The 13694-nt window shown below is 40.9% G+C and overlaps 1 protein-coding gene across 3 annotated transcripts in view; it reads right to left on the reverse strand.

Annotated features, from left to right (window-relative positions):
- The window catches only part of HECW1 (HECT, C2 and WW domain containing E3 ubiquitin protein ligase 1), a 443378-nt gene that overhangs the window by 225138 nt on the left and 204546 nt on the right, over positions 1-13694 (reverse strand). For all 3 annotated transcript variants that reach the window (XM_043873248.1, XM_043873250.1, XM_043873249.1), the window contains exon 2: positions 8499-8823. In XM_043873248.1, coding sequence (XP_043729183.1) covers positions 8499-8823 — 325 coding nt within the window. The remainder of the gene's footprint in view (positions 1-8498; positions 8824-13694) is intronic.

Below are 13694 nucleotides of genomic sequence, written 5' to 3' on the forward strand. Positions count from 1 at the left end.
TGGGCTAAAAATAGAGCCCTTTATGGCAAAGCTCCATGATACTTAATGTGCAAAACCATTAATAATAGTCTGCAACATTAGCTTGTGAAAGTAAAGTTGCTCAGTCATGTCCGACTCTTTGCAACCCCATGGACTGTGTAGCCCACCAGGGTCCTCCGTCCATGGAATTTTCCAGGCAAGAATACTGGAGTGGGTTGCCATTTCCTTCTCCAGGGGATCTTCCCGACCCAGGGATCAAACCTGGGTCCTCCATATTGCAGGCAGACGCTTTACCATCTGAGCTACCAGGGAAGCCTCTGAAACATTAGCTTAGGCTAGTACTATTAAAATTTTTCTCATCACTCATTTTGTACAAAACATACAGAGGTATATTACGTTTCTCAAAAAAAGACTGCATTTGCTGGTTGATACTTATTTCTTCTAGTATGAAGCATCATACCTCCTGCTCCACAATTTATTACAGGAAAAAGACCCTTGCAAGTTATTAAAATTTTGAATCAGAAAGTTCCAGTGAAGCTTACAGAAAGAAGCACATCTAAGAAACAAGGACTGCATTTGTCTTCAAAATGCTTTGTCTTCCAAATGAAAACTGTAGCTATGCTTCTGACATTCCAATCTATAAAAGAAGAGTATATTATCACTGTTGAGAACAGAATGGGCAAGGGAGCACAGAATAAAGGGAAGTTGATCTACTCCCTAAGGCTACCAGAAAAAATATAGTGTAGCTTCCATTTCCCGGAAGAACTCATGTCTTCTGATATTCAACCTCGGAAAAGTCTCCAAGGTCCTCCCACCATCACTAGACTATGAGTTTACTAAATAGTAAGCCAGGAGGTCTGGGGAGACTCTACTTGCCTTTCACACTACTAAGCAAAGGTTGTAGTTCTTTCCTTCCAGGAAGGGAATCTGAGGATAAAGGATGGGGGAGGCCCTAAAAATAAATGCCACTCTTTTTTCCTGTAACTTTTCCCTCAGATTGTTTCTTTGAAACAGTATTCTAACTGGCTGTACCAAAACTGGGAAGCATAGTTTCAACTCTTTGTTTTGGCTGTGTCTTGTGGTATGTGGGATCTTAGTTCCTCAACCATGGGTCGAACCCATGCTCCCTGCATTGGAAGCACAGATTCTTGACCACTGGGCTTCAAGTGAAGTCCCCCCTTCAGCTTTTCTATGTTCTAATAGATTGCCTGCTATAAAAAAAACTTAAAATATAAAGAATATAAAAAGAAAAACTTAAAAAATAAAACTCTATAAAAGAGAAAGTGCTTTAAGAGCTGATGTCCATAGGAAGCATTCTGGGAGTTTCTGTGTGCAGATGTCTAGTTAAAGAGACAATTTTGGCTTTCATCTTAAAACTTTACATTTTAAGGCTCAGCACATTAAATTTTTCTTAAGGGCAAGGACTGGGTTTCTGTACTTATTCTGTAGCTTCCTATAACTTCTACTGTTTGGTTTTCACAGTGGAATATCTCATAGACAAATATTGAAGACAAGAAAGGGTTTCTTACTCAAGAAATATAAAAAATGCTGGGTTAAACCAAGTAAAGCACATTGCTTACACAAAGCTTCTCAAACCTTTAATACATATTGTGAGTCTAGAGTGGGGCAATGTAGGCAAATTTTTCCATTCTTATTGAACCCTAGAACTACGGCCTCATGGGATGATAACTGAGATACAGTGAAACTGATGTGTAGGATATGGGTGCTATTCACATGGCTGTTACATTTGGCCTTCATCCATCATTGCATTATCCTACTATGGTTTATGATTTTTGGTGAAAAAATGGATTAGGAAGCTGGAAAATCTAATTGAGAAACTCTTCTAGAAAAAGTTCAAGATATACAAGAAAGACTAATGGTTACTGAGGGTAAAAAGGACAGTGTTCACATCTGGAAAATGAAAGTCCTAGAGGACCAAAGGAATATGAAAGCATGCTGGGTGAACTACTAGTCTACTGGAAGAGATATTCACAAAGTTAAAAAAAACCAGTGGTTGCAAACACAGTGGTCTAGACAGGGCCCTTCAATATGGTGGTCTAGACAGGGCTCCTCAACCTTGGCACTGGTGATATTTTCAGCTGGCTGACTCTGTTATCTTTGTTGTAGCGGGGGATGCCCTGTGCTTTATATCCCGTTTTGTATCATCCTTGGATTCTACCTTGCAGATGCCAGAAACACCCCCTACAATGTGACATCCCACAATGTCTTGGAATATTACCAAATGTCCACTGGAGGCAAAATTACCCTTGACTGAGACTTACTGGTTTATGATTAAAAGAGTCACCATAAGAGCACTAAAAACGCATAACTTCAAAATCAACAGATCTAATGGGAAGAAGAAAAGAAGAATCCAAGAAACAGACTATACAGTAAAGTACCTAAAGATGGCAAAAACAAGTCCTAATAGAACAGTAAGTGTAATAAATGTAAATACGCTATTCTAGCAACTTAAAGGTCAAGAGACCTTGAGTTCAGAATAAAAAAGCACACAGAAAGAGCTACACTTAAAAAAAAGATAAAGATTACAAATAAAGAAAAGAAAAAGATCAAGGAAATATGAAGCAGAAGAAAACTGAGAGACTAGCAGCCTTAAATAGTTTAAAAAAATAAAAAGCAAAATTCAAGACAAAGAATAGCACAGCAGACAGAGGCATATCTATAACAATAACCTATAAGAAATTGTAGAGGAAATAGATGTAAACATCATGCAAATCCATGCACTTAGTAATCAGCATGAAATCCACAAAATATAAAACTTACAGAAGCAAAGGCAGAGATACAGGAGCCAAAATTAAAACAAAAAGTTTTTGTTACCGATTTTGACATACTTGACTCAAAAAATGGAAGAGACAGAAAATAGAATATACAACAGGTAACTGAATTTATGTGCACGTGTGCCTAGTTGATCAGTTGTGTTCGACTTTTTGTGACCCCATTGACTGTAGCACACCCAGCTCCTCTGTCCATGGAATTTTCCAGGCAAGTATACTGGAGCAAGTTGCCATTTCCTACTCTAGGGGATCTTCCTAGTCCAGGGATCGAACCCATGTCTCCTGTGTCTCCTGCATTAGCAGGTGTTTTCTTTACCACCATGTTACCTGGGAAGCCCAACTGAATTTATATAACTGAAGTTAAATATACATATGTACACACGGGAGAAAGAATCCTTGCTTTGTGAGGTACCCTATGAACTGAAACATGTACATATAAGTATTGTGTCCTTATTTTACAATATTTATAAACATTGAGCATGGATAGATCACAGAAGAAGCCCTCAAAAATTAGAAAAAATCAGTTTGATCCAGGCCATAATCTCTAACCTCACACAGATAAAGCAACCAAAAGGTATGGAAGAGAATATATGTCCTCAGGCACCAGTCTATGGAGATGCTTCAAAGATGCCATTTTAGGAAATTTTTAGTCTTAATTTCACTCTGAGTTCAGTCAGTTCAGTTCAGTCACTCAGTCGTGCCCGACTCTTTGTGACCCCATAGACTGCAGCACGCCAGGCTTTCCTGTCCATCACCAACTCCTGGAGCTTGCTCAAACTCCTGTCCATCAAGTTGGTGATGCCATCCAACCATCTCCTTTTCTGTTGTCCCCTTCCCCTGCCTTCAGTCTGAATTATCATCTCTTAATTTGTTGAAATGTAAATGCATGAATATACTTTAGTTTCATCATGACTTAAAGTATTGAGCAGATTCTAGCATGGTATAAAGCTAGCATGGTATATAACATGACATAAAAATGATATGATTTATTAAAATTCTAAGTTAATAAGATTGCTCAGTCGTGTCCAACTCTTTGCAACCCCATGAACTGTAGCCTACCAGGCTCCTCTGTTTACGAAATTCTCCAGGCGAGAATACTGGAGTGGATAGTCATTCCCTCCTCCAGAGGATCTTCCCAACTCAGGGATCGAACCCAGGTTTCCAGCAATGCAGGCAGATTCTTTACCATCTGAGCCACCAGGGAAGCCCCAAGTTAATAAAAAGGTTAGTTTTGCAAATTATAAGCATATTATGCCTAATTTACCTATTCAATTATATTTTCATAATGGTAATTGCATACTTATTTCATATTTCAGCAGTTTTAATAAGGGTTCCTTTCAACAGAGTCAAAGGAATGGCTATTTTCAGAAACTGATCATCCTAAAGAGGGTTTTAAGATACTCAGCTTTTTAACATATTGGAATGTAAAATGAAGAGGTGGGAAATACTTGAATGGATCCACTCTAATTAACTTAGCATTCTAATGGTTAGAGGTTTTAACAGTATCCTTCAGTTGATGTATGCTAATCCAAATATACACTACTGTTTCCTCAGTGTGAAGAAGCCATAGGCATTGCTGAATCTTTAACCCTAAGTATAGGACTCACAAACAATTAGCTTTCACTTGTCAAAGTCATTACTGAATGAATGACTGTGAAACTATTTCCTGGGAATAGTGATGAAAACTGTATCTGCCTCTATGACCAAATCATAAGCTTCTACCCATTTAATGACAATGAAAGTCTTTTTCCAGGTTCCTCTGGGTTTGGTAAGACATTTTTACATTCTATAATGTACAACTGAAACAATTGAGCACATGTTTAACAACCATGGCTAGGCTCAACCTATCCTGGGAATTAGAGTAATTTGCCATGATGCATCCAGAGACTAGAGCTACCTGACAAGTTAAATCAAGATGCAATTTAATGATCAACAGGCAGTAAGTGCACAGCATCTCATCAATTCCACTCAATGATCCTGAGAAGAAAGTTATGTTTTTTCTCCATAGCCAGGTCAAGCTGACACTGAAACCCCATATCTTTCCCCATTCTCTGCCATAGGGGAGAGAATCCTTCATCACACTCTTGAGTTCAGGAACCACCCCATAAATGAGGGCAACCAAATGTGATTTCATGGTGAAAGTAACAGTAATGCTACTATTATTGTGCTATGGCTGGCTTCCTGGCTAAAGACAGCATTAATGACTTGCTGATAGCGTCAGTGAACAGGGCCACATGTCCCCTTCCAAATCCAGATATCTCACTTACTTTGGCAGAAGAAAAGTCACGTTTGTCTGGAGAGCTCTGGAGGTCAGAGTTGAGAGCATCACAAACCTGGCCTCACATGGACAATTAGATTACCCACTGATGTGGAATGGCCCATATGTGAAGTTACCCCCAAATTCCCAAGATGTCTCCATGGTCAGTGTGAAGTCTGCCGCCAGGGTAGGCAGCTGTGTGGCCTTGGGAACCACTAACTTGGCATTTCCTCAATTGTGGAATGACAGATTAGATAAAATCACTTGAGCTCTATGATTTGCTCTTTGGCAAGGCACCGTGAATCTGGCAGATGAGTTACTAAGGACTCACAAATAATGAACTTTTAAGATTCACAGATAATTTTGGATATGGAAGTTGTTTTTGAAATGCTATGCCACCAAAAGTGTTGGCATTTTGCATTAAATCACTTCACAGTTATATATGTGTTCTACTGTGGGAAGAACAAACTGTCAAACTGAGATTCTCAAGAGGATGCACTGTGTTTACTTTTGTCTCAGTCGAAATGTCATGTTAACACCAGATTCTGTTCATTCATGGAGTTGCAGGACACTTGATACTGCTGACTCTTCCTTCCTCAAACACCCCCTCTCTCATCTTCTATGGTGTGGTTGCCAAGTTCTTATCCTACCTCTCCATCGAACCTCCACCTTCTTTTTGAGTTCCTCCTCTGCCTCCCTCTCTTTTCTGATAGTGATCTTCTGGCGCTTTATTTCTACATACAGTCCATGAGTGAATTCTTCCACTCCCAGGGACAACTACCCCAGATCTACACCTCAGCCTTGATCTAGGTCTGAGCTCCAGATTCTTTCATCTCTTCCCATGGATGAAGGTTTCCACCTCTCTCCTCTGCCATGCTCCTACTCCAACTTGACTTGAGAAATAAATGCCATTGACACCACGACAGGAAGGTACAGCTGTGAAGAGCTGTTCAAAACCAGATTTGGTTCATCCACCTCATTAGGATGGACCCAAATGTGTTCTTTTTTATAGCTGAGTAATACTGCATTGTATATATGTACCACAATTTCTGTATCCATTCATCTGTTGATGGATATCTAGGTTGCTTCCATGTCCGAGCTATTTTAAGTAGTGCTGTAGTGAACACTGGGGTACATGTGTCTCTTTCAATTATGGTTTTCTCAGTGTATATATTCAGCAGTGGGATTGTTGGGTCATATAGTAGTTCTAGGGCTTCTCAGATGGTGCTAGTGGTAAAGAACCTGTCTACCAATGCAGGAGGTGTAAGAGATGTGGGTTTGATCCCTGGGTCAGGAAGATTTCCTGGAGGAGGGCATGGCAACCCACTCAGTATTCATGCCTGGAGAAGAGACAGAGGACACTGGTGGGCTACAGTTCATAGGGTTGCAAAGAGTTGGACACGACTGAAGGGACTTAGCAGGCACATACGCATGGTAGTTCTATCCCTAGTTTTTTAAGAAGTCTCCATACTGTTCTCCTTAGTGACTATATCAATTTATAAACAGGGAGCTCAATCCAGTGTTCTGTGACAACCTAGAGGGGTGGGATAGGGTGGGAGATGGGAGGGGGGTTCAGGAGGGATGGGACAAATGTATAGCTGTGGCCGATTTGTCTTCATGTGTGGCAGAGGCCAACACAGTATTGTAAAGTAATTGTCTTCCAATAACTGCATTTTGTTCTATACTTCTCAATACTGTACAATTATAATCTTTGATAATTATTAGTTACTCAAGAGGGCTTCCCTCATAGCGCAGTTGGTAAAGAATCTGCCTGCAAAGCAGGAGACCCGGCTTCGATACCTGAGTCAGGAAGATCCCCTGGAGAAGTAAATGGCGACCCACTCCAGTATTCTTGCCTGGAAAATCCCATGGGCAGAGGAGCCTAGAAGGCCCTAGTCCATGGGGTTGCAAGGGTCGGACATGACTTAGCGACTAAACCAGCTACTTAAGAACAATTAAAAAAAAAAACAAAAAAAACAGATCTGGGTCCAACAACCGAATTGTCTAAGGTGTTAAACAAGTAACCATTATAATTAAAGTATAGATGGGCAGAAAGAATGTGGCAAAACTGAAGGGTGCAAGCTAGTCTAAATGGAAAAGTTAATCCTTTACTGCAGCCCACTAGAGCCCTGTGGAAACACTCAAAATGAAAAAAAGATCATGATATCCAGTCCTACCACTTCCGGTCAAATAGATGGGGAAACAATGGAAACAGTGACAGACTTTATTTTCTTGGGCTCCAAAATCACTGCAGATGGTAACTGCAGCCATGAAATTAAAAGACATGTGCTCCTTGGAAGAAAAGCTATGTCTAACCTAGATAGCACATTAACAAGCAGAGACATTACTTTGCCAATAAAGGTCCATATAGTCAAAGCTATGGTTTTTCCCGTAGGCATGTACGGATGTGAGAGTTGGACCATAAAGAAAGCTGAGTGCTGAAGAATTGATGCTTTGAACTGGGGTGTTGGAGAAGACTCTTGAGAGTCCCTTGGGCAGCAAGGAGATCCAACCAGTCAATCCTAAAGGAAATAAACCCTGAATATTCATTGGAAGGACTGATGCTGAAGCTGAAGCTCCAATACTTTGGCCACCTGATGTGAAGAGCTGACTCATTGGAAAAGACCTTGATTCTGGGAAAAATTGAAGGCAGAAGGAGAAGGGGATGACAGAGGATGAGATGGTAGGATGGCATCACTGCCTTGATGGACATGAGTTTGAGCAAGCTCCGGGAGTTGGTGATGGACTGGGAAGCCTGGAGTGCTACAGTCCATGGGGTCACAAAGAGTCAGACATGACTGAGTGACTGAACTAAACTGAATGCTGAAAACTAAACTGAAATTACTACACATATATGTGCATACCTTGGTTGCATATATTGTATTGCTCTGGACTTATAAACAAATGGATTTAAAAACAGGGCTTCCCTAGTGGCTCAGATGGTAAAGAATCTGCCTGCAATGCAAGAGAGCTGGGTATGATCCCTGCATCAGGAAGATCCCCTGGAGAAGGAAATCATTCTCCACTCTAGTATTCTTGCCTGGAGAATTCCATGTACAGAGGAGCCTGGCAGGCTACAGTCCATGGGGTCACAAAGAGTCTGACATGACTGAGTGAATGACACTTTCACTTTAAAATCAAGCTTTGCATATTCACTCACTCATAAGTAGAAGAGCAAATGTATAGTTGCAATGGTGATGACATTTGTGTTCAGCTACATCCTGCCCTGCTATCTCCCAATTCTCTGCTACTGAATAGAAGTGGAAAGTGATGCCTACGTGTGTGGTCTTCTGTGTGTTAGAATGTGGCCTATAACACATTCGGTTGTGAACTGTGCACTTTAATGAAATGATCCCATTTACTGAAACAGTAAAGCATCCTTTAAAGTTAATTATGCATTACATTCTTGTTTAACGCCTGAACTACGGTGCTCCGACCTTTATTTCCGCACTAAGTGCTGTTCTACTCACCGATGAGGTACATGCCGATCCAGTCCCCAGCGTCCACTTCCTCCTTGATGTCCCAGTGGATCACCAGGTCTTGTGAGTGCCCTATGGAGTAGTAGGAACTGCTGACCATGAGTGTGGAGCGGCTGTCCGAGGTGACCAGGTCGGTGTCGCTGGTGGAGCGGGGGATGGTGACGGCACCATGGGGGCCAGTCCTGATGGCCACACTGTGGTACTGGCCTGGGTTGTAGCTGTGGCGGAGCGGCTCCTTGCACCGGCGTCGATTCTGGGAGTTTCTAGATGGAGATGCCATGGCGGCCAGGCCTAAGAACCTGTTCTGGTACAGATTCTGTGGGGGCAAACAGACAGTCAGTAGGGGCGGGAGATGCTGGCTCCACAGTCAGTCATCGTCTTCACAGGGAAGGGAGGATGGGTTGGGGGAAGCCAGCAGGGAGAGAGAAGCCCTTTTAGGAAGATTTGAAACAGACACAGAGCATTTTCCTTGGGGCCAAAGTGGTACCTCTGAGTTCAGGTGGGGAAGGCAAGAACGAAATACACACTCACCAAGGGGCCATGCCTTTCCTTGCTCTGCTGGGGGTCTCTGCCTCCCTCAGCTCCCTCCAGCCTGCTTGGTATCAGAAGGCCAGGAATGTCTACAGAATGACCTGGCAGTGTGACTGCCCCCAGAGTGCCATCTCTTGAGTTCTCTGGCATAAATTCAATTGTATCCAATTTTACCCTTTATGGTAAATGATGGTTATTATCATGGCACATTTTAGTGACCTCTGCAGCATTCGAGACCCTACACACAGCCCAGAATCATTGGCAGTCCCTGCTGGAGGAGGTGGTCACTGTCTTTCATTTTCAACTCTCATTCTACAGCAGGTCACTGTACCACCTGAAATGCCTATTAAGGATCTCAGATATCCTAGTAAGCTTCAAAGACTGCAGTTTCACTAAAACCCAACCTCAGAAGACCTTGTCTCCCTTAGAGCTAATACTGTAGAAAATATTGTATCTGCTGAGAAAAAAAAAAAATGCATGTTTTTTTATTGTTTACAACTTGGAGCACTTCAAACTAGCTAAGCTGATACAGACCAATATAACATGAGTGTTTTGCTACAGATGGCTTTGAAAACAGGGGGAAAGGGCATTCTGTAGAATTGGAATGAGGGATTCTTTTTTGAAACAACCAGCGGTGATTTTTATTTCATCAAAGTGTACTACAATTGGGATTTAAATGTACATTTTGGGGGTTCCTGCCTATAAAAGAACCTGCTGTTATACAGCTAATAGCACTTTTGTTTTTAAGAAGAGAAGATCAAGGTCTTAAAATATGTTACATCATGCAGTTTAGATCCCAGGACTGTAACTTATTATACACATCCATCAAATGCGAGTTATTGAGTTTCTGTTAACCAGCCAGGAGAACCAGACTCGGCACCAGTCTACTCCTGAGATGATATAAGTCTATTTAGCAGTAATTTGGGTCCATGCTTTTTCCATCTTGGAAGATCAGGGCACTTGTAAAAAGTCTATTAACCTGATTAAGCACAGTGTTGGTATTTGGAATATTGGGCCTTAATGGCCATATGTCAGGCCTATTTATTCATCATCTGAGTCTCTTGTTGGGACTTTTTCTAGCCCCACTGGTGGTAACCATGGAATTACTATTGGCAGAGAAGCCAGGCTTCAGAAAGCATCTTATCACACTATTGGTACCATATGTCTTTTTTTTTCTTTTTAATGCTTTCCACTGCAACAGTATGAAAATAGATGGACCATAGTGTTGCCTGGAAACCAGTCCACTTCTCAGGAACACAAGTACAGCCTTGAGCTCAGGAACAGCTCATCAACAGCCCACCTCACAGGCACCCTGGCTCTTCCAGACAGTTCCAAGAGGACCACAGGAACCTGATCATTGTTCAGGGAACTTCGCTCAGAGACCTTTGTAAAGCCTCCAAAATAAGGAAGGCTGCTGCTGGTGTGTAACCTTTCTTCCGTTCACATGCACTTTATGTGCACCAATAGAATCTTACCGTGTCATCATGGAGATTTAAACAAACTGAGAGAGTAGCACCGACATATTCACTGCCATGTGTAAAGTAGCTAGTGACAATCGGCCGTGTGATCCAGGGAGCTCAGTGTGAGGCTCTGTGATGACCGAGAGGGGTGGGATAGAGGGCTGGGAGGGAGGTCCAAGAGGAAGGGGACATATGTATACATACAGCTGATTCATTCTGTTGTTCAGCAGAAACTAACACACCATTGTAAAGTAATTACAGTCTAATTAAAAAAAAAAAACACAAAATGACTACTTGGAATTAAATGACATAATCAAGTATATAATTATGAGTGAGACTAAAAGATGGGCAGTTCTGGAGCATCACCTTCCAGTTTCCAAGCTGTGTATCCCTGGACGACTTACTTGATCTCTCTAGTCCTCTGTTTACTCGTCTATAAATGGGTTTCTGTCAAAATTTAACGAGATAAATGCAAACCAAGCTCTTACTATAGTAAGTGCTCAATAAATAAAAATCTACGACTGAAACACTGCTAGTATTGTTTTAGTAAGAAAGCACCACTGAAACGGAGGTCCCGGGCAGTGAGTGAGCCTCTTGTACTGATCAAGGGTCCCCACATGTGTCCTCAGAGCCTCACACTTAAGTCATTCAACAGCAGACCTTCAGCTCATTCCTAGTTATGACCTTCCAGGTTTCCTCTTACAAAACTGACACTGCAAACAGTGAACAGGCCAGCATGTTCGGAAAGGTGTCCTAGCTACCAGCCTTTGGATAAGTCTTCCTTTTGCTTTGTGGGTAAAAAACAAAAAACAAAAAACTTCTGTTTATTTGTCAGGTTACTACTTGAATGGAATATTTTGTTGCATTCATGTTGAGGCTGAGAGATTTTTATCTATGTCATGTCAGTCAGGGCTCAAGGTAGATTATAGAGTGCTTTGCTTTCATTGAAGATTTCTGCTGCAGTATTTTTTATTAGAATTCCCCGGAAACCAGGCAAGTCTCCTGACACTGTCAAATTACATCAGTTTACACCATCCACATGGTGGGAACAAACTCATAGAAAGAAACGTTAGTCAAGGAAGATGTTTCTCATTAATTTACTAGATTGGAATTAATGGCATTTTCCTGGAATTAGAAGGACAGCTTCAATGCTGCTCTTTGAAGACTACACTCCCTCACCTCACTCCAGCTTTGTCCACATCCTCCTCACTCATGCTTGTAGGAAGGATTTATAGTCTGCTTTGAGGTTATGCTTCAGCACCAGCTCTGCTGTAACCTCTCCTTATATCCTTCCCCATTTCCAAGAGAGAGAGGCTTTCTATTCTGTGATCCCATAGGAATCTCATTTTCCCTGCAAGGCTTCTCACTGTATTATCGCTAGTTGACCTGTGTTGTGCCCTAAGCTATGAAGTCCCGGAGGCCGGTGTTTACCGCTCTTTATATCTCCTGGAACTTCCGTGACATCTGGCACGCACACACACACACGCAAAAGGGCTAAAAACTTTAATAGTATTTATTTTACTCAATGAAGTCCCTTCTTGTTCCACAAAGAGCTTAAAATGACTAATATATAAAATACAGAAAGATGTGATGTTAGTAGTAGATGGTGCAGGGAATGAAAAAAATAGAGACAGTTACGTAGGAAGGTTAATATCAGACTCTACACCATCATTTCCTAAACAGGTGTTTTTGTTAAAGACTCACACAGCTGCTTCTAGAATAGAGCAGGTGGATGGCTGATTTCCAACATGTCATTTCTCTGTGGCCATGTTCCCCCAAGACTTTCACACGTGTTCTAGTTTAAACTATAGATGCATCCAGCTAGAAGACGCAGTTTAATCACTCTCTGCTCACATCTGAATTGTGGGAGAGAGATGAGCATCTGTCCTGTTTTTAAATAGCCCTGGATAAAAGACCACTCTTTCCCTAACAGCAATTCCAATATTTATAACCTCACAATTCTTCCTCAACTCTAAGGCAAATCTTTCCCGTCTTTCTCCTAGTTCCTTCACTCAACAGATGCAGAGAAGTTAACCATATCACTAACTGTATCCCAGTTTTTTTTCCCATTCCATCAAGTAATTCAGATGTCGCTTATCTTCTCTTACATTGTTGATAGGCAATAGACACTGATAAGAAAACCATAGAATATTAGTAACAATTTCAGCTACACTGCAATTTTCTAATTATTGGTTCAGTAACATTGTAATTTTCTAATTATAGCCCTAGTTATGGGCTATGCTAAGCATATATTTTAATTGACCCTTGAAAATGAGGCCCAATGAGTGAGCACTAAAAACAATCTGATCACATCATGTCCTGCTTCACAGGGAGTGTGATTCCATCTGTTGGCTTATTTCCCATTTGTCACAGAAGATCTAACAATGATGTTTACTTGTTTTGCTTTCTGACTTAAATAATTCATCATTGTTGAAATGTTTTGAATTAAGTTATATTCTTCAGTTTTTTTTTTTAAATCTTGGGATAGGCCGTGTGTGTTTAATCTGTTTAGTATGCATTGTAGAACAACAGCAAAAACAAAACCTTCCAGGAGGAGATAGAATCTTAAAAGCAAAAAACATCACTTCTAGGGAAGGAACAAGTTACTATGTACATCTTTTTTTGTTTTTTTAAAGAACATAGGGAGACAAAAGGTTTGGCTGTGTCAATTTCTAACTGACAGAGTCATTAATAGCTTTGCTGTTTTGGAATATAAAGCTGTGAGTGAGTGCTATCTCAAAAATGAAAAGAAAGTGGACAAAAGACATCTAGAATAGAGAAAGTGATTCTTAATAAATGCCTCTACACTCAGAAATCAAAAACTGTGACTGGAAAACACAGGCCCTGAAGGAAACTTCATTAGAGTATACAAGTTGAGGTTATAGAAACTGGCATTATTTAGCAGGAAGAAAGAACATGAGAGTTTTTTGAGTTCATGAACAGATTTGATTTTGAGCAAGTAGATGCCTGAAGCTTTTTTATCCTATCCTCAGCTCTTGTTATGCCATCAGGCGGGTAATGGAACTCAAAAAAATTATATAACATTTCTTTCTGCAGTGGATTTGAGAAAATTTACAACAAAAGAAATGTAGATGGAAATAGGGAAATATAAGCCAGATAGGAACCGGGGAGTAGCAATAAGAAAGGATAATAATATTAGGAGCATTTACTCTATGGTTGGAACTTGGTACATTAT

Source organism: Cervus elaphus, chromosome 18, assembly GCF_910594005.1.
Source record: "Cervus elaphus chromosome 18, mCerEla1.1, whole genome shotgun sequence".
Taxonomy (NCBI): domain Eukaryota; kingdom Metazoa; phylum Chordata; class Mammalia; order Artiodactyla; family Cervidae; genus Cervus; species Cervus elaphus.